At 51.8% G+C, this 18955-nt stretch overlaps 1 protein-coding gene across 1 annotated transcript; it reads left to right on the top strand.

Moving 5' to 3' along the window:
- Nucleotides 1-1219: 1219 nt before the first annotated feature.
- On the top strand, nt 1220-18137 carry LOC125364997 (collagen alpha-1(I) chain-like). The gene is made up of 6 exons (XM_048364851.1): nt 1220-1265; nt 1400-1719; nt 2457-2585; nt 14294-14445; nt 15488-15646; nt 17984-18137. Exons 1-6 carry the CDS (start codon nt 1220-1222, stop codon nt 18135-18137), a joined length of 960 nt encoding a protein of 319 aa, XP_048220808.1.
- The last annotated feature ends 818 nt before the right edge of the window (nt 18138-18955 follow it).

Raw genomic sequence — 18955 nt, 5'->3', positions numbered from 1 at the left:
CTTAATATCTGAACAGCCCTGCAGGTGGGAATCTGGCTGGGGCCGGTGTGAGGAGGGACTCCGTGGTGTGCAAACCCACCGGCTGGGATCATGGCCTTCACCTTCTCCTTCATGTTCTCACCCACGAAATGAAATAATCCCTGTGGGTTTTCTGTTGTTTCCCTTGTTTGTTTCTCTTTTTTTCGGCACTGGGGATCCGAACCCAGGACGCTGCACTTACTGAAAGGCAAGTCAGTACTTTGCCCCTGAGCTGGGACCCAGCCAGCTGGCAATATCACCCACAGGCTGATCAGAAGCCGCGAGGCGCTGAGAGCCCCGGCTGCCCCCGAGGGTCCCCAGCAGGACCGCAGACATCCTGGCCAAGGTTTAACCCGCACGGGAGAAGAGCGAGCCCGAACCGTCTGGGAATTGGAATAAAAGGCCCTTAGGCTTGGAAAGAAAGGTGCCTCTCTCTTTAAATACTGCAGGAGGGGGAGGGGGAGAAGGGGGAAAGGAAGAGGGGGAGGGAGAGGAGAGGGGGAGGGGGAGGGAGGGAGAAGGAAAGAGTAAGAGAGGGAGGGGAAGGGGAGGGGGAGGGCTGGAGGGGAAGGGGGAGAGGGGAGAGGGGAGAGGGGAGGGGAGGGAGGAAGGGGAGAGGAGGAGGTCAGGAGGGGGGAGTGGGGAATGGGAAAGGGGAGAGGGGAGAGGGGAAGAGAGGAGGGGAGAGGGGGAGAGGAGGGGAGGGGAAGGGGAGAGGGGGGAGCAGGAGGGAGGAGAGGGGTGGGGGGAGAGGGGAAGAGGAGGGGGGAGGGGAGAGAGGAGGGAGGGGAAGGGGTGGGGGAGAGGGGGAGGAGTGAAGAGGGGGGTCAGGAGGGGGAGGGAAGGCGGATGGGGGGGGAGACCGAGACCCGCCCCAGTGTGCCCGCCCCTCCCCCGCCCCCCCCCCCCCCCCCGCGGCTGGAAGCCGGGCCTGGCGCGCGCCGAGCGTCCAGCAGAGGCCGCCCTGGGCCGGGGCGCGGGGCGCGGCGCCGGGGGTGGCGGGGCGGCCGCGGGGCGCCGGTGGGCGGGGACTGGCGGCGGCGGGGGGCGGCCCCGGGCCGGCGCGGCGGGGATGGAGCAGAAGCGCGCCGGGCGCCGCCGGAGACCGAGCGGCTGACGCCGGAGCCGCCCGCGCCGCGCCCGCCTCGCCCGCCCCGCGCCGCCCGCCGCCTCCGGGCCGCGGCGCCCCGCACCGGGCGCCATGGGGGGCCGGGCGCTCCTCGCCCTGTGCCTCCTCGCCGCCGCAGGTACGTGCGGGGCCCGGGGACCCCGCGGGGACGCCCGCATCCCGGGGGCGCCCTGCGATCGGGGCGCCGACGCGCGCGCGCGGGGAAGGGGCGCCCGGGCCGCTCCTCAGCCCAACTCCGCGGGCGCGGAACAGGTGGCCGGCGGGGCGGGGAGCCGGGGCGGGGCGGCACCGCCCGCGCCCCCCAGCCGCCCCCGCGCCCGCCCGCGCCCCGCGCCCCGCGCCCCGCGCCCGGGTCTCCAGCGCACCTGCCGGCCGCCGCGTCCCGCGCTCGCCGTGCCGGGACCCGGGCCGCGGAGGCGGCGTCTCGGGGGGGCCGGGCCGGGGCGCCGGGGGCGGCGGGCGGCCCGGGGGGACGGGGCCCCGCGCTGGGGAGGATGCGGCACCATCCCCGGGACGGCGGCCGGGCCGGGGCCGAGGGTGCGCTCGCGCTGGACGGCCGGCGGATCTACCTGGTGACCCCGGGGCGAGGGGGGAGGGGGGAGAGAGGGAGAGGGAGGGAGGGAGAGGGAGAGAGAGCGCGCTGAGCGCGGAGACACTGCTAACTTGGTTGACGCGCCCCCCGCCCCGCGCCCCCCGCCCCGCGCCGCCCCGGGGCTCCTGCTCCGGCCCGACCGACCCGCGCACCCGAAGGCAGGGGCTGGGGACTCACCACCCCGCTGGGGCGGGGTACCCGGCGTTTCCAGAAAGTTCAGCCCGACCAGCGGCTGAGTGAGCGGCGCGCGCCGCCTGGATGGAACCAAGCGCGGCCGCCCGGCGCCCCGCGCCCCCCTCCCCCGGGCACCCCGCTTTCCCCAAGGCGGCCCCGCGCCGACCCCGGGCACCCCGCTTTCCCCAAGGCGGCCCCGCGCCAACCCCGGGCACCCCGCTTTCCCCAAGGTGGCCCCGCGCGCCCCCCACTCCCCGGGCACCCCGCTTTCCCCAAGGCGGCCCCGCGCCGACCCCGGGCACCCCGCTTTCCCCAAGGCGGCCCCGCGCCGACCCCGGGCCCCCCCCCCGCGCGTCCCCCACTCCCCGGGCACCCCGCTTTCCCCAAGGCGGCCCCGCGCAGTCCCCGGGCCCCCCGCGCGCCCCCCCTCTCCCCGGGCACCCCGCTTTCCCCAAGGCGGCCCCGCGCGCCCCCCTCTCCCCGGGCACCCCGCTTTCCCCAAGGCGGCCCCGCGCCGACCCCGGGCACCCCGCTTTCCCCAAGGCGGCCCCGCGCCGACCCCGGGCCCCCCGCGCGCCCCCCACTCCCCGGGCACCCCGCTTTCCCCAAGGCGGCCCCGCGCCCTTGCAGCCCCTGAGCGAGCAGCCCGCGGAGGCCCGGACGCCCGCAAAGGTCAGCGCCGCCGCCGTGTGCAGGGGAAGTTTTCCCCACGTGAGCCCAGGGCGTTTTTTCTTCTTCCCCTCCCTCTCCCTCCCCCCACTGCCCCCCCCCACCCCGCTGCATTGCTGCCCTCCCATCTGGAGACTTGTCTTCAGAAGGTTCCAGAACAGTCGGGCAGCCTCGGCGGTGCAGCCTGAGCGGGGCTTGGAGCTCTGGGACGCCCAGGGGCAACCACGGGGAAAGTGAGCCGGGGTCCCCTCCCCAGGCGGCCCCGAATGGGCGCCGGGGTCCCCTCCCCAGGAAGCCCCGAATGGGCGCCGGGGTCCCCTCCCCAGGAAGCCCCGAATGGGCGCCGGGGTCCCCTCCCCAGGCGGCCCCGAATGGGCGCCGGGGTCCCCACCCCAGGCAGCCCCAGTGCATCCAGGGACGGCCCGTCTCCCCCTCTCCTCACCGCGCGAGCAGCCCATGCCTGGGTTTTGTTGGCTAATTGGGTTTCCTGGCTGTCTCCTTTTTCTTTTCCATGGCCAAAGCGAGGTGACGGTGGACCCGAGACTGGCCAGGCAGCCCCAGGGCCCCCCCCCATCCGAGGCCTCCCACCCGGCCCCAGGCGCAGGGCCTCTCCGCCCCCCACACGACCCTCTCTGCCTGGGTGGCAAACAGACCTTTATGGCCCCAGCGGAAAGGGAAGCTCGCCCGGCCTCCCCAGTCTGGACCCCTGCAGGAATCTCTCTGGGTGCGCGTTTGATGTTTGGGCTGCTAGCGATATGTTCTCAGAAAAATACCGTGCACGTGGGCATAACTATCCCACAGACCCCCTGAGCTGCAGAGGAAGGGGTTTCCAGGACCTCGGGTGTCATCTTTATCTAGGAGCAGCTGTGTTGGCTAAGGAGCAAGGGGTCATGGTTCTGTTCTGTGAGGTGGTAGGATGAGATTTTAGCTGTTATTGTACATTCTGGAGACCTGGGCAAAGCCTTAATTTCACAATTGTGTGTGCGTGTGTGCGCGTGTGCGCGCGCCCATCATGGGGCTTGGACTCAGCCTGAGCGCCTCCCGGCGCTTTGCGCTTTGTTGCTGGCGGCCAGAACCTTGCCACCTGAGCCACACGCAGCTCCCCGGCCAGCTTTGTGGCGGTGAAATGGAGCTCAGGGCCTCTCGGAGGTTCTTGCGTAGCTGGCTTTGAGCCGATGCTCAGATCCAGGCCTCCTGAATAGCTAGGATCGCAAGCCTGAGCCACCGGTGCCCGGCTCGGGATTACTTTTACGATTGCTTCTTCATTTTCCCTCTACCTTTAGAAGCTTCAAAAATATTTATTTTGGGAAGCCTGTACAGGCACAGCTTCTTGGGCTAGCTTCATCTTCACTCATCTCAGTGTGTGATCTCAGTATCTTTTCTAATATGGAAAATGGGCGATTGAAGATATGTACGCATGGTCAACAATCCAGCCAGTTTGGACTCTACTCTGGTCTGTTTTTTGTTTTTGTTTTTGCCAGTCCTGGGTCTTGAACTCAGGACCTGGGAGCTGTCTCTGAGCTTTTTACTCAAGGCTAGCACTCTGCTTGAGCCACAGCGCCACAGCTGGCTTATTCTGTGTATGTGGTGCTGAGGAATCGAACCCAAGGCTTCGTGCATGCAAGGCAAGCGCTCTACCGCTAAGCCACCTTCCCGGCCCAGTGTGTATTTTTTTTTTTAAAAGAAGAGAAACACTCTGGGATTGTCTTCAGTTCTCCCAAGAAGCATTATGGGAGTAAAGTAGCAACACTGTGGAATCAAGTCTGATATGTTCCTGATGCCAGGCACGTAAGAGTACTTGTCTGCCCCGAAACAAAACCCAGAATTAAACCTCCAAGGTTTGGTGTTAGAATCAAGTAGATGTGGAGGCTGGCGGTCACTTCCTCCTGCAGCTCTCTCCCGGCCTTCCATATTCTCTTCTTTCAACCCCACCCCCCCACCCCCGTCTTTGGAGATACACTGAAACCTTTTAAAGCCCTTCTTTAAATACATAAGGGGGGTGAGATAGAAAAGAGAAGTACAAGTTGCAGGTCTGTCCTGTGCACCCCATTCTCAAAGACTCTGTGTATCCTAGGAGTCTCTCGGCGAGCAAGACAAGAGCTAGACTCCCAGTCTGCACTCTGCAAGGGACCCTAAGTGTGTCCCCGATCTTTCAGATACTTCTTCTCCAAGAAACTAGCATCCAGAATGTTCTTATTCTTGAAGGAAGACACCCTACATAGATTCATATTTCACCAGTCCTACCTGATAGGTATTAATTTGTAGACTTATCACAAATATGTTTAACGCAAATAAACAAATAGGCAAAACCTGGGGCAGGATTGACTATGGTTATATGTATAACTTTAGCTTCACAAATGGTTGTGACCCTGAAATCTGGAGTTCGTGTAAAGTTCCATCACAAGTTGGTAAGAAGCCTACCCTGAAAGGTAAAATCCCTGCCCTGTACATTGTTATATGAGACATTTACAGTGTTAGCTGGGTACCAGTGGCTCATCCCTGTAATCCTAGCTACTCAGGAGGCTGAGATGTTAGGATCTCAGTCCAAAGCCAGCCCAATAGGAAAGTGTGAGACTCTAATCTCCAATAAACTACTTAGAAAAAGCCAGAAGTGGCACTGTGGCTCAAGTGACAGTCTTGAGTACAAAGAGGCTCAGGGACAGCACCTAGGCCATGAGTTTAAGTCCCAGGACTGGCAAAAAAAAAAAAAAAAAAGTTAACTGTTACTGCTTCCTAATTGGGTACATCAGACCAACTACTTTACCACTCTGTGTTGCCATATCTATAAAATTGGGGGCAGGGAAATTTCACAAGAATTGTTGCAAATGTTAAATGACTAGACATACACACGGTTCCAAGGACATAGAAGATGCGTAAGTAGCTGGGCATGGTAGTGCCTACTCATAATCCCAGCTGCTTGAGTGGTAGAGGCAGCCTCAAAGAAGTTAGCCAAATCTAATCCCAAACATAAAGAAATAAATAAGCTGGAGGCATGGCTCAAGCCAGTGCTAGAGTACTTAACCTAGCAAGTACAGGTCCTGGGCTCAGTCTATCACACTCACAGTAAATAAACAAATAATCATTATGTTGTTATAATCCATATTAACAATGTTTACTGTATTCAGCACAAAATAGCTCCTTCCCACCAAAAGTAATGTTTATATTCTTGCATTTGAGTTATGTAAATCAAAGAGCTCAAACTAATATTTCAGTGTCAGCCAGCCCAGTGTGCAACTTAAGAAACTATTCAGCTGAGTCTACTAAACGCCTAATTTGAAAAGGTTAATAAGGCACCGGTTCAGATTTAACACAAAAGTCCAAGCAAATGCTCAGTAACAAATAAAAGTAAAGTCTCACCACGACTTTATTTCTTCCACTGGGACTTTTGCAAGCTAGTATGTTTTAAAAGCTCCAGTCAGCTAAATCTTAAAGGTTAGATTCCCCAGAGCCACAAAATTTTAGGCAATTCCGATCAAACAATTTAGGAAAAGACAGATCATTTTATCGGATGGTTCTAGAATATCTTTATCCAGAACCTAGAGACATCCATAACTGCAGTATCTCTCCTTAAACTTCCGCATGTGGGCTTGGTCTGATGGTGCTCGGATTTCTAAGTAGAAAATACTGGCTAAGTGTCACACTGCGTAAGCTCATTTTCGGAAGCTGTCACTCCCTCGAGATGTGTAGCGTCCACTGGTAGACTGGACCGTGGAGACTCTTTGTGGTTGTTATTGTTTTTGTGCCTTGTGCTTTATTATTATCAAGAGCAATATTGTTTGTTGTTGTTGTTGTTTATTATCCTTAAGTTGTGCAGTGGGGTTTCAATTCAACATGTCCATTTTTTTGAGTGAAACTCGTCTTGATCAGTGTCACCCCTTCCTTCATTCGCCCCCATGCAGTGATGTTTTAAAAAAGTGTCTTGAGAACAGGTTGGCTCTCTTATCACCTGAGTGTAACCTATGGTCCGGGAAAGGCACCCTGTGAGAGCCGGTGCGGCGGGGTTCTGCGGCGGGGTGCTTCCCTTTGTGGGAACCTGCCTCTGGGATCGACTGAGTTAGTTTGGCAGTCAAATATTTGCATTGCTCGAAAGACTTCACGTACAGCAGGGGCCTTGGGAAGGCTTCCTAGAGGACAAGGGTCGCTGTGGGCAGGGGACAGGCAGTAGAGGTCTGCTTTGCACACCGAGTGCTGTGTACTGGGAATGCAGCACGAACAGGTTATCACAGTGACTCCTAAACAGGGCTCCTTAGGATCTGCCGCTGATAGTGTTTCTTAAATTATTTCAGTAGATAGATGTAAAATCATGTTTTCTGGTGTGTGTGTGTGTGTGTGTGTGTGTGTGTGTGTGTGTGTCATTTTTTGTCACAGGGCTTGCAACCTTGAAGCCTCTGTGATAGAAACCATTTGATGAAAATACATTAAGTGAATTGCTGAAATACATTAAACGAATTACAGAGTTCTCTCCCTCCGTGTTTTCCTGTGACGCAGTGGCATATTGTCTACTGATGATATGCTGTCTCGATTGTCCTTTGACGAGTGTTACCAGATTTAGCAAATGAGAAGTCAGGCTGTGCAGTGAAGTTTGCATCTCATTCAAAACTACCCATTCCTGAGAAAGCATGGAGGTTTAAGAGCGGCTTTCTCGGTTAGCAGCTATGTGGGTGAAGATTCTGGGGCAGCTTTCACTCTAGTGAAATATTTTTATTCTGATTCCATCTCCATTGGCCATGCGTTGTGGAATCTCACCAAAACAATTGGGAGATTTCTGTGGTCTCTCTGACCTGCCTTCACAAATCCCTTTGATCCTTCCTCCCACCCGCTTTGAAAGTTTACTGCTATTAGGAGCAATGGTTTTTGCCTAGAAGCTGGAATTACAAGCAGTCTGGAATCTAGCTGGCAGCTGATTTTAAAAAGAAAGTTATAGAATAGCTTTGGATTTCAGTGTTCCTTTTTGTGCCAAGATCTTAAGACATCTTAAAAATATTAATTATATAAGTTTTATGTAATTCCTGCTGGATAGGTTTATTGGTATCACTTAAAAGCCGGGACTATATAGAGCCTAAAGCAATATATTAGACAGAATTTTAAGGACAAGGTTAAGAAGAGTGTTTTAAGCAACTGAACCTGGTAGAAATTCTCAACCTTTATATTTAAGGTGAAAACTCAGACTAGCTAACTGATAAAGGACAAAGACTGTGTGAAGCTACCAGGTTTGATATTAAGAAAAGATGCCTATTTGATATAAAAGATGAGCAGCGAAATTTAGAACTACCATTCAGACTTCCTACAGATGAGATCTCATTTTTTCTTTATACAGAGCTAGTAAGATACTTGGTATGCTTTAAAATGTGACATCTTTAGTTACTTTGTATAGGGCAGAAGTAAAAACCTCCTAAGAGCAACTCACTCTTGTGTCCTTGATGGATACTTATTAGTACTTTTTTTTAAATTTTTCATTTTAAAAAAATTTTTATTGTCAAACTGAATTACAGAGAGGTTACAGTTTCATACCTTAGGCATTGGATACATTTCTTGTACTGTTTGTTACCTCCTCCCTCATTCCCCCCTCCCCCCTCCCCCTTTCCCTCTCCCCCCATGAGTTGTTCAGTTGGTTTACACTAAACAGTTTTGCAAGTATTGCTTTTGTAGTCGTTTGTCTTTTTATCCTGTGTCTCTCGATTTTGATATTCCCTTTCAGTTTCCTAGTTCTAATACCAGTATACATGGTTTCCAATGTACTCAGATAAGATACAGAGATAGTACAGGTACATCCACAGCAAGGGGATACAAGAGGGTCATCAATAATAGAAGCTACGGTTTCACATGGCATGTTGAATGTAATTACAACAGTGATATAACAGTCATTTCCATAACATGGAGTTCATTTCACTTAGCATCATCTTTTATGTTCATAAGGGCATAGCTATTGGGCTCTTGTGGTCCTCTGCTGTGACTAGCCTTTATTAGTACTTTAGTCTCTGAAGAAATGTTTTGGTGGTTCAAGCCTGTAGTCCCAGCTACTCAAGAGGCTGGGGTCTGAAGATCTCAGTTCAAAGCCAGATCATTTGGGAAAGTCCATGAGACTCTTATCTCCAATTAACCACCAGAAAACTGGAAGTGGTGCTGTGGCTCAAAGTTGTAGAGCACTAGTCATAAACAAGAGGGCTCAGGGGCAGCTCCCAGGACCTGAATTCAAGCCCCACAACTGACAGAAGAAAGGGAGGGAAGGAGGGAGGGAGGAAGGGAGGGAGAGAGGGAGGGAGGGGAGGAAGGAAGGGAAGGAAGGAAGGAAGGAAGGAAGGAAGGAAGAAAGGAAGGAATATTTTCAGCATCATTAAAAGCCTTCGACATCTGTCTTAGTCTATCCATACACGAATTAGTTTATAAACAAATACGTATTTCCTAGTGATTTTCAAGGCCTAGGAGTCGAAGATCAAGGTGTTGGCTGGATCTGCATCTAGTGAAGCCTACACGAGTCATAGATGGTACCTTCTCCTTGTATCGTGACGTGGTAGAGGAGGCCGGAAAGCTCGTGGAGGGTCCTTGTATAAAGCCATTATATTCTTATTCATGTGGAGCCCATCATCATAATCTAACCACTTCCTCATGGCTCACCTTCTAACATTATCGTCCTAGGGTCAGTATTTTAATTTACAAATGTGGGGGAGACTGAACCATTTCAACCATATTATGAATCTGCAGATAGATGCAAGAACATTTATTTGGTGGTGGTGGTGATAATGATGATGATGATGACGACGATGATGATTTTGGTGCTAGTCCTCGGGCTTGATCTCAGGGCCTAGGCACTGTCTTTGAGGTGGTTTTTGTTTGTTTAGAGTTGGTTGGTTAGGGGGTTTTGCTTTTTTCCTTTCTTTTTTTTTTCTTTATTGCTCAAATCTAGCACTCTACCACTTGAGCCCCAGCTCCATTTCCAGCTTTTTGTTTGGTGGCTAGTTGGAGATAAGAATCTCAAAAACTTTCCTGCCTATGCTGGCTTTCTTTGAACCGATAGCCTGATAGCCTCAAATCTCAGCCTCCTGAGTAGCTAGGATTATAGGCATGGCCTACTGGCATCTGGCTATTTATTTGATTCTTAAACACTTAACATCATAATGACTCTTTGTACTGTAATTTGGATTCTTCCAGAAGAATAGTGACAATTATTGTAAGACTAAAACGATGCTGTCTTTGTGTGCTCTCAAAAGGTATGAATCACTGTGATTCACATGTGTTTAAGGAAAAATTAATGATCCAAGTCATTCTACTGATTATGTAACTGTCACAATATGAGGAGATTTTAGTACGTCTCAGGGTTACAACGTTAGAGGATCTCTCTGCAACTTCCTCCTCAGTCAATCTTAAAACCATCGGGTGGGCAAAATACTTCTCTCTGGGTGCTGGAAAGAGGCAAGTTCTTGGTGGAGATCATGCACTCACTCTGCCAGTCATGGGGATTTCTTACGACTGCCTGTGAGGCAGCTTCAAAACCAGTCCTGCTATCACATTCAACTAACCTGATCATGGATGACCTGTGTCGCAAGTATTGATGAGAATGGCATTCACGAGTTCTGAACTCCCCCTGTCCTTCGTAAGGAGAGCCAGTCGAATGGATCTGGGCAGGAGAAAGGATGATCAGCTTTTGCGAATAGATGCTCCATCATTTACATCCTAGGAAATATTGGTAGACGTGAGTTGTGATGTTAACACAATGTGGAAGAGGGGAGAGAAGTGGGCAGTAGGCAGGGGCCATTGCCCTTTCAGAATTTCTGTGTTACCTCCGTAAGTGTGGCTGGAGTGTAAGGAGAAAGAAAAACAAGGGCATTATCAGTTGCCAGAATGAGAGGGAGAAGATAGGATTTTTTGAGGATCCAAAGGTCCAACCTACCCGTCCTGCTCCTGCTGAAAATGAACATTACGTCTAGGCTTTATTTAGGGGGAGTATAAAGAATAACTCCTGCCAGGTGCTGGTGGCTCATGCCTGTCATCCTAGCTACTCAGGAGGCTGAGATCTGAGGATAACAGTTCAAAGCCAGCCCTGGCAGGAAAGTCCGTGAGACTCTTACCTCCAGTGAACCACCAGAAAACCAGAAGTGGTGCTGTGACTCCAGTGGTAGAGCGCTAGCCTTGAGCTGAAGAGCTCAGAGACAGCACCCAGGCCCAAAGGTCAAGCCTCATGACCACCAAAAACAAAACAAAAAGAACTCCTTAAATATATGTGATGATAAGGCCCTTTTGCATACCCTACTGCTAAAGGGTGCAGATTGAACCTTTCAGTGAAACAATGCGGAAATCCTCAGGACAGCGAAGGAACATACCCTTGGCATTGTGAAAGAAGATGAGACTGAGACAGCGTCTTGATACATACGTCGAGACCAATCCAAGGGCATAACCTGGATCGGTGAAGGAGAGCTGAATAGCCTAGGGTTTTCTATGTCCAGATCCTCCACAGACCATATTTCAGAGTGCTGTTCCATGTAGACTCGTCTTTAAATGTTTATATGAAGTGAATGCAGACATAATAGTTTTTAAGTAGGGTGACATTCATGTTGTAATCTATGAGAAGCAACATAATATGGAAGAACGGGGGTTTATTTTAAGAGGATGGCCGAGTCAGCAATCCTGTTTCCTCCTCTATTCACTTAAAAGATGGGTACAATTACATGGGGTTCACATCTAACTAAAGTCTACTAAGCATACACATCAGCACAATACCACTTCTTATTTTACTTCTTCCCTTGTGAACCTCCTACTACAAGATGCATGTGAGCAGAAATATTAGCAGTTTTATCTGCTGTTGTGGCGCCAGTATATGAAGCAGAGAGACATAAAGTGACTGCTTAATAAATATGCATGCAATTAATCTTGAGAAACTATCCACACCAAGTACTATCCAAGTTTCTAGAGCTAATATACAAAAGAGAGAAAACTGCAGCCCCAGAAAATTTACATTCTTCCAGTATGATTTATTTTAACTTAGCCAAAAGAAAAATCAGCATTTAAATTGTAGTCCTCTCAAACCCAACACGTTCAAACCCGGGCTCCTAGACTGATTCCTTCTGGAGGCTGCACCTGAAGCTTTCTTTGCCTCAATGGCTAACGACCTCCGCTGTCTTCCTGCTCAGCCGAAACACGAAGCGTCACCCCAGGTCTTCCTCCTCTCTCAGCACCCCTCCATCCGTCCTTCGAGCTCATCCCTTTCCCCCCCTGCCGTCCACATTGCTCCCACCCCGGGCCGGGCCAGGCTCTCTTCTCCTGAAACGCTGCGAGCCCGCCAGCTCTTATCACTTTCCCTGCCGAGGTCCGGGGTCGGCAAAACCGCCCTTGGTCCACTGGAAAGTGGAGATACCGCTGCTGTGTGTGAGCCCGGTCGCGGCCAGTGCACCCGGAGTGAACAGCTCTGGCCTGGGGCAGTGCCCAGTGCCAGGTGTGCGCGGTAGAGGGGGCCGGGGTGCGTGTTCACTTCAGGGTTGAGTGCAGGAGAGGGGGCGGAGAGAGAGGTCCATAATTCCCACCAAGAACACCACTCCAAGGACCCGATGCTTCCTACCCCCTTCCAAGAGCAGCCAGCAGAGGACCAATTTTATTTTAGCCTGGGGCTTAAACATCAAGGCCTGGACATTGTCCCTGAGAAATTCATTTATTGTCAAAGTGATGTACAGAGGGGTTACCGTTTCATAACATAAGGCAGTGGGTACATTTCTGGTACTGTTTGTTACCTCCTCCCTCATTCCCCCTCCCCCCTCCCTCTTCCCCTCTCCCCGCATGAGTTGTTCAGTTGGTTTGCACCAAATGGTTTGGCAGGTATTGCTTTTGGAGCCGTTTGTCTTTTTATCCTGTGTCTCTCGATTTTGGTGTTCCCTTTCCCTTCCCTAGTTCCAATACCAGTATATACAGTATCCAGGGTACTCGGATGAGATACAGCCATAGCGCGGGGACAACCACAGGAAGGAGACACAAGAGGATCATCAGCAACATTTTTGAATAAAAATAGCCTACTGGTGAAAAGTGATTTGAATCTGAAGCGTGCCTCACGGATACTTACCCAGTCAAGGTTGAAAAAGTGAAGTAAATTCTGAGCACCCCTCCCCTGTGTTCAAAGTCTGTTAGTCACTAACAGGTTGACAGACACCTGGGGAGTCTCCTTGGCCTTAGAGACCCTGCGCTCAGCCGGCCTGGGTGATTCTGAAATATCAGTTGTTTATTAGTCTGAGTCTTAGATAGCACTGACTAGAATGAAACCTGTATCCTGGGGCAGGGGGTGAGGGGATTTGCCATCTATCCTATATGTAGTCTGACAGCTCTTGACATGGCTGATGTCAGAGTTACTAGAGTGGCCCATCCCCCCCCCCCGCCTCAATTATGTACCAGATACTCTCCTGCTACTATCCGGTTTCTCAAAATAGGAATGATTAGTAATTTCGTGGCTGCCAGAAAGAACACGAGCCTTAAAAAATAGCAACATACTTGTCTTGATTATATCAACTTGAGGAGCAACTGAAAAAATATGCCAATGAAGGGGAAAGGTAACACTTTATTTAAATACATCTATGTGCATCTGTATCCACATGACCTTGCTTGTTTCATGACGGGCTTTTCGGGTCCGTTTTAGAAGAGTGCAGCCTCCTGTCCGGCCATCTTGAAGTCCCGCCACCATGACTATGACTGTAAATGATGTAACAGAGGGGGTGGCTTTGGCCCTGTGCCCAGGGCTCCAGCTGGGGTGTCGCGTTGGGAGTGGAGCACCGCCCTTCCTTCTGCCTGTCACGCAGGCCGTACCGTCCCTCCCCCCCCCCCCCCCCCGGGACACGCCGGGCTTGCTACCTCCCGGGAAGGGAAAGGAGCTCCCGTCAAGGTCTCTGTCACGGAGAAGGAGCCCGTCCTTTACGCCGGCTGATATGCAAAATCCACGCTAGGCGACGTAAGCTTAAAATGATTGGGTGGTCACGTCCTGGCCTATGAATAGCTTTTCACTATAGTCAGCCAACATATTGTAACTGTGCCTTTCCCGGTCTACCACACGGGCAAGCTACATCATGTGCAAGGTGTTCCTGTAAGGAAAAAAAAAAATTCCCTTTGACAAGTAAATTTGGGGTCACTTTTACTTTCCTTTCTTGTCTCAGTCTCTCCTCATCCCCACTGCCTGAATATTTTAATAAGATAGGATGAATATTTTAAATCCCTCTTTAGCAACAGATAGATGCGGCTCTAGGAACTGCTGGGCGGCTGTTTCTATCCTCACACGCTGGACTCACAACTCATGCTGATGAGCCCTCAAAACTAAGATGTCGGAGGAAGCAAATGATGGCAGAAAGGCCAGCGGACGGTGCTGATGCTGCTGTCGTGGGCAGGGTAGCTTCTGGGAAGGGATCGGCTTAAAGTAACACGACACTTTCTAAAACGGGAGTGCTGCACCATTCATTGATCAGGGCACCCATCTGGGGTAGGATTTCAAGGGGCTCTGAGCTGACTATTAGTATTTAAAACGTATTGTTTAGCTCCCCCCCTCACCCCCCATCGTAATGAGTAAGTTTCATTGTAAGTTTCTGGAAGTGAAATTTGAGAACTGAGATATGGAATGAGAAAAATAGACCTCAGAAGCACCTATGGTTTATTTTTTCCTTTGGTAACGTGGAATTGTTATTTCTTTCACTGAAGTAATCGATAAAGCGTGGTTGAGGGAAACGCTGGTGCCATTCCTAATTCTCTAGGGTATCATGGAGACCCGTGAAGGCCAGGCCGGGGAGACAGCGGGGCATACAGACCTGGTCCACGCCAACGCTCTGTCACACACTCAAAACGAGACGTATTCGCTAGGGGCTCCCAGTTCTTCTACCTTCGTCCAGTTTGCGCCTTACTCACCGTGGGCTGAATTGGTTTCGTGTACCACCTCGTCTAATCCTCCCAGCTGCTCTAAGAAATAGGCAGTGATGCTCTCCCTTTGCAGCTCGGGTCATTATCTTTAAGCAATAAGCCATAGGTCCTCTAGTTAGGAAGTCACAGAGCGAGAGTTTGAACCTGTGTCTGTCGCCTCTACCCGCTGCCTGAACGGCCAAAGCAGTTGCCAGATCCTTTCCTGTCCCTAACTTTGCCTCGATCCTCCAGCCCCATCGCTATAGCTTGGGGTGATGGGAGTAACCCTGAGAGGCCACCTGCCCTCGTTCCCGCACATGCGCCCTTGACGGTGTTTGGGGACCCTGTCAGGGCCCCGTGCAAATGGTTTCCTCCCCTCCAGAGGAGGAGAAGCAGATCCAAGTCTCCTGAAGACCCTTCTGGGTGTTCCGACTTGCTGTTCTGAACCCCACTGCCACGGAAAAGAAAGAAAGTTCTTGGGAGAAGTGGCTAAACCCAGCCGGGTAAAGAAATGTGTAGATGGCGTCTGGAATGCCCTGTTTGATCCCGGAGCAAAGACACCCCGGACTACCAAAGTCCTGTTAAAGGGCTCGGGACTGCCTGACGGGGCTCCGGGCGCGCGCGCGTGTATACGCATAGGTGGATGTGTATATGTTGCATATGCACGCAACCTCGCCCTCTCTCTCAGGAGTGGAGATTCGAAGACCTTACAGTCTGTGGGAAGGAGCGGCACGTTAACCTGGCTGGACGATGCCGCCTGTGGCCGTGCCCACGCGTGCCCATGCGCTGGAGGGCCGAGGCCGTGGCCTGCCAGGCCCGGGACGCGCATACCTCTTAGCTCAGGAGTGAGGACGCCATGGGTGCAAAACACAGCAAGAAGCGCCGGGGGGGGGGGACGGGAAGGGAGAGGTGGGGGGCTCTGGTGGTCCAGGGCCTCCTTGAGACCAGTGACACCGGTCCACCCAGCAGTGACACCGGTCCACCCCGCAGTGACACCGGTCCACCCAGCAGTGACACCGGTCCACCCAGCAGGCAGGCCGTTCCTGATACAGGCGGGTTCGAGATGGAGGGAAGGATTCCACGGGAATGAAGGAGGGCGTGGGACGGAGACGTTTGCCCGTGGACGGCCCGGTCTCCTTTGCTGCAACAGAAGACGTGGGAGAGAAAGGCATCCCTTGTCCCACGCCGGGCTGGCGTGTCACCGCTCTCCGGTGTGAACGTGGGGCTGTCACGCGGTGTCCCGGTGTTGGTAACCAACACGGGAGGCGTGTAGGAGAGTGCCCCCCCTGGACGGCACGCGAGCCCGCCCTCCTGCCTTTTGCCGCCCAGCCGTAGGGGAAGCCGCCGTGGTAAGTGACCGTGAGCTAGAATGGCCCGAAACAGCAGACACTGACTCTGTCCCAGCTCTGGGAGCAGAGAAGCCGGAGGGAGGGGAGCCGCCAGCCAGCATGGCTTCCTCCGAGCGCCGGGGCGAGCCCCTCCTCGTTCCTCCAGGCCCCCCGTGTAGCTGCCCAAGCAGCTTCGGCCTCTCGCGCCTCTTCCCCTCCAGCATGCACGGGGCCCTCCGCTGTCATCTTCAGCCGGTGTGAACACACCTGGGTCACATCTGCCAGCTGGATTCATAAGCAGAATCGCGTCGTCATGGGAACCAGGGCTAGGGCTTCCACGCACTTTTAGGGGGCGCGGTTCAACCTTTAGCTGTGACTTTTACACCTACGCCGCGGTTTGCAAGACCTCCAGCGGTAAAAGCGATTCCTTTGCACGTGGTTTTTGTTCGAGAGGGCTGCTGTTACCTTGGAAAACATCCTGCATGTTTTAATTTCCTTCCTGACCTCTCCGCTGCTTCGCCTTTGATAGTTGAGACTGATGAAATCAGGTGCTGCTGGAGCTGGGCCCCACAGGCGCTTGGAGAACACATTTCTAGAGCACTTGGAGGTAGCCTAGCCAACCCCTGGCCATTAAATACCAGGAGCACCTTGCCGCATAGGAAAAGGGAGGCGATGACGTCTTCCAAAAGATCACACTGACGGGAAACCAACAATCGAGAACCAACGGTGGCGTTTAATATCCTTCCTCATTGCTGTGCACAGAAGGATGTACCAAGCCAACAAACAGCAGCCCTGGTTTGGCCTAGCCTCCAGCCTCGCGAGTAGGAGTAGCTGAAGAACCTTCCAGTTTGAGCAAGGCCGGTGCCTCACCGTTTCATGTCTGCTCTGCCACTTTTTATGCTGCATTTCTGTTGATAGCAGAGCAGAAAAGTTGCAGGAGATAAAAATAGCCCTCTGCTCTTCTTGAGTGTAGGTTAGTACAAAGTAGGAAAGAAACTTTTCTCCTATTTGTGTGGGAATAGGGTTTACTTACTAAAACATATCTGTTCCTTACGTCTATGTAATGTATTACTAGATGGGGGGGGGAGAGGTCACAAGCATCTTTCATTGAAAAAAATACATAAATGGTGATATTTTAGGACAGTGGGTTTCTGTTTGCCAATGTGAAAAGCATATGTGTATTTGTGTATGAAATGTGTATTTTCCTCATCTTTTTACTTAAATGATTAGAAGAATTTTACAAGAGATTAGACAATAGTACTCTTTTTGTTTGTTGTTCATCTTTTTTATTTTTATTGTTTTATCATTACTGTAAAGATTATATACAGAAGGGTTACATAAGTCAGGTACTGTGTACATTTCTTTTTGAGCCACGTGACCCCTTCTATAGTATCTGTTTAGGGGAAAATTAAACTTACCATGCAATGGATTCATACATTTTTCTTCAGTTCCTGAAACTTACTTTCTCTCTCTATAAACAAGTAGAATGTCTTATAAATAAATAAATTTAAGAGACACAATCATTTCTAGTTATGTGTTCTGATTAGTACCTAAAAGTGTTTATTCGTTGAGAGCATTAACATGATTTGGGTTCTAAGCTCTGTCTACTTGGTGTTCTTTGAGAATCAGAGCTAACTTTTTCAATCAATATTAAGTTTTTTTTTCCTCTGGAAAAATATAATTTCACTCCTAGGAAATATAATTACTTGGTTTGCTTGTACAAGTAAGAGAAATATTTGAAGAAAAGTGAGAGGTCTACTGTTGAAGCCTTTATTGATTTAAGTTACTCTTTAAGGGATGTAAAAATAATAAAGCTCCGGGACTATCAGTGGAGTTCCTGGATGAGTGCTTGGGTCCTGCTGAGACGGGAAGCTGCAGAGCAGGAGAACGGTCCCTCGTGATGTTTCTAAATCCCGGGGAGAGTGGTTGTGTCGCCGAAGCCGCGCTGTAAGAGCGCCTGGGTCCACCGTTGAGCCCAAGGGAGCAGGGGCGAGGCGTTTTAGAAGCATTGAGATGTTATTTTCCAAAGCCGTGAAGATGGCTCATGTATCTGGTTGGAGACAACACGTTTTGAAGACCAAACGTTGCCCTAGAAGATTCTACTTGATGGCCACTCTTCCACAATGAGAGAAGTCACCAGCACGGTACAAGATTGAAAAGCCACCCCGGACTCGCCGGGCTCTGGGAACGTCCTGGATGCCCCGGAGTTCCCTGGCCGAGGGCGCTGAGCCTTCGGCGGGAGCTCCGAGGGGACACGCGAGGAGCCTGCAAGTGCGTGGCCTCCCGGCAGGTCAGCCGAGCTGACCTGGAGGCCACCGGCTCCGCTGCGGCCGGCCTCGTCACCTCCCCAGGGGTGGCCTGCGTGGCAGCTTGAAACCTGACGTGGTACTTCAGACAGGGACTATCTTCCGGAGCTCCGGGTTTCAACATCCGCGATAAATTCTCCCGGGAAACCAGTGGGAAGGGAACGTTCGCCACTCAAGCAGAGCGTGAATTCACCAAGCGCTTTCTGAGATTACATATAAAGGGATAGGAGTAATATATATAAAAGATCTTAAGTTCTCCTTGACTCAGTCATGGTTAGGTGGTAGGATTCCAGGAAGGCTCAGGAAACTTGAACTAAAGAGACTCGTTTCATTGGCACGTGCCATTTGACACTGTACTCTGCTAGTCAGAGTGTTAATATGTATGTTCTTTATTTAGCTATGTTTGACCAGAATACTGGTCAACCTTTACCAGCAAGGGCAGCTTGAATGTGTGCCTCTCTGTTCCTCACTGGGCAATAACTTCAGGGTTTTTTAACAACTCATAGTTGACCTGTGTTTGACTTGTAATCCTCAGTAAAAACATGCTGCTGCTACTTTCTTAAACCTACACACACACACACACACACACACACACACACACACACACACATATACAGATCCAACTTTCCTATACACACCGTGATTCTACCTGCTCATTTTTCTTCTCACTTGTGATGCTGAGCTCGTTCCAAGTGTCACATTAGGAAGACATCCCCCAGCCCTGCACCTGCAGGAGAGCAATTTCCGCTGCTGCTGATGACAGAGGAGAGACACAGGTCTGAAATCCCATCTGCAATGGTAATGTAGGCCCTCCACACCCAGGCTCCTAAATGTGTAGATTATACTGTTTATGCATTTCCTTGATTTTATTTCTATAAAAAATGCA

This window comes from Perognathus longimembris, chromosome 16 (genome assembly GCF_023159225.1).
Source record: "Perognathus longimembris pacificus isolate PPM17 chromosome 16, ASM2315922v1, whole genome shotgun sequence".
NCBI lineage: Eukaryota > Metazoa > Chordata > Mammalia > Rodentia > Heteromyidae > Perognathus > Perognathus longimembris.
The sequence above is the reverse complement of the archived record's forward strand: the minus strand, read 5'-3'. Positions and strand labels throughout refer to the sequence as shown.

Coding starts and splice junctions, on each gene's coding strand:
- LOC125364997 (XM_048364851.1), top strand. CDS start 1,220: ATGGGGGGCCGGGCGCTCCTCGCCCTGTGCCTCCTCGCCGCCGCAG. Junction 1,266..1,399: donor GTGCCTCCTCGCCGCCGCAG/GTACGTGCGGGG, acceptor GGCGCGGAACAG/GTGGCCGGCGGGGCGGGGAG. Junction 14,446..15,487: donor CAGTTTGCGCCTTACTCACC/GTGGGCTGAATT, acceptor TTCCTGATACAG/GCGGGTTCGAGATGGAGGGA.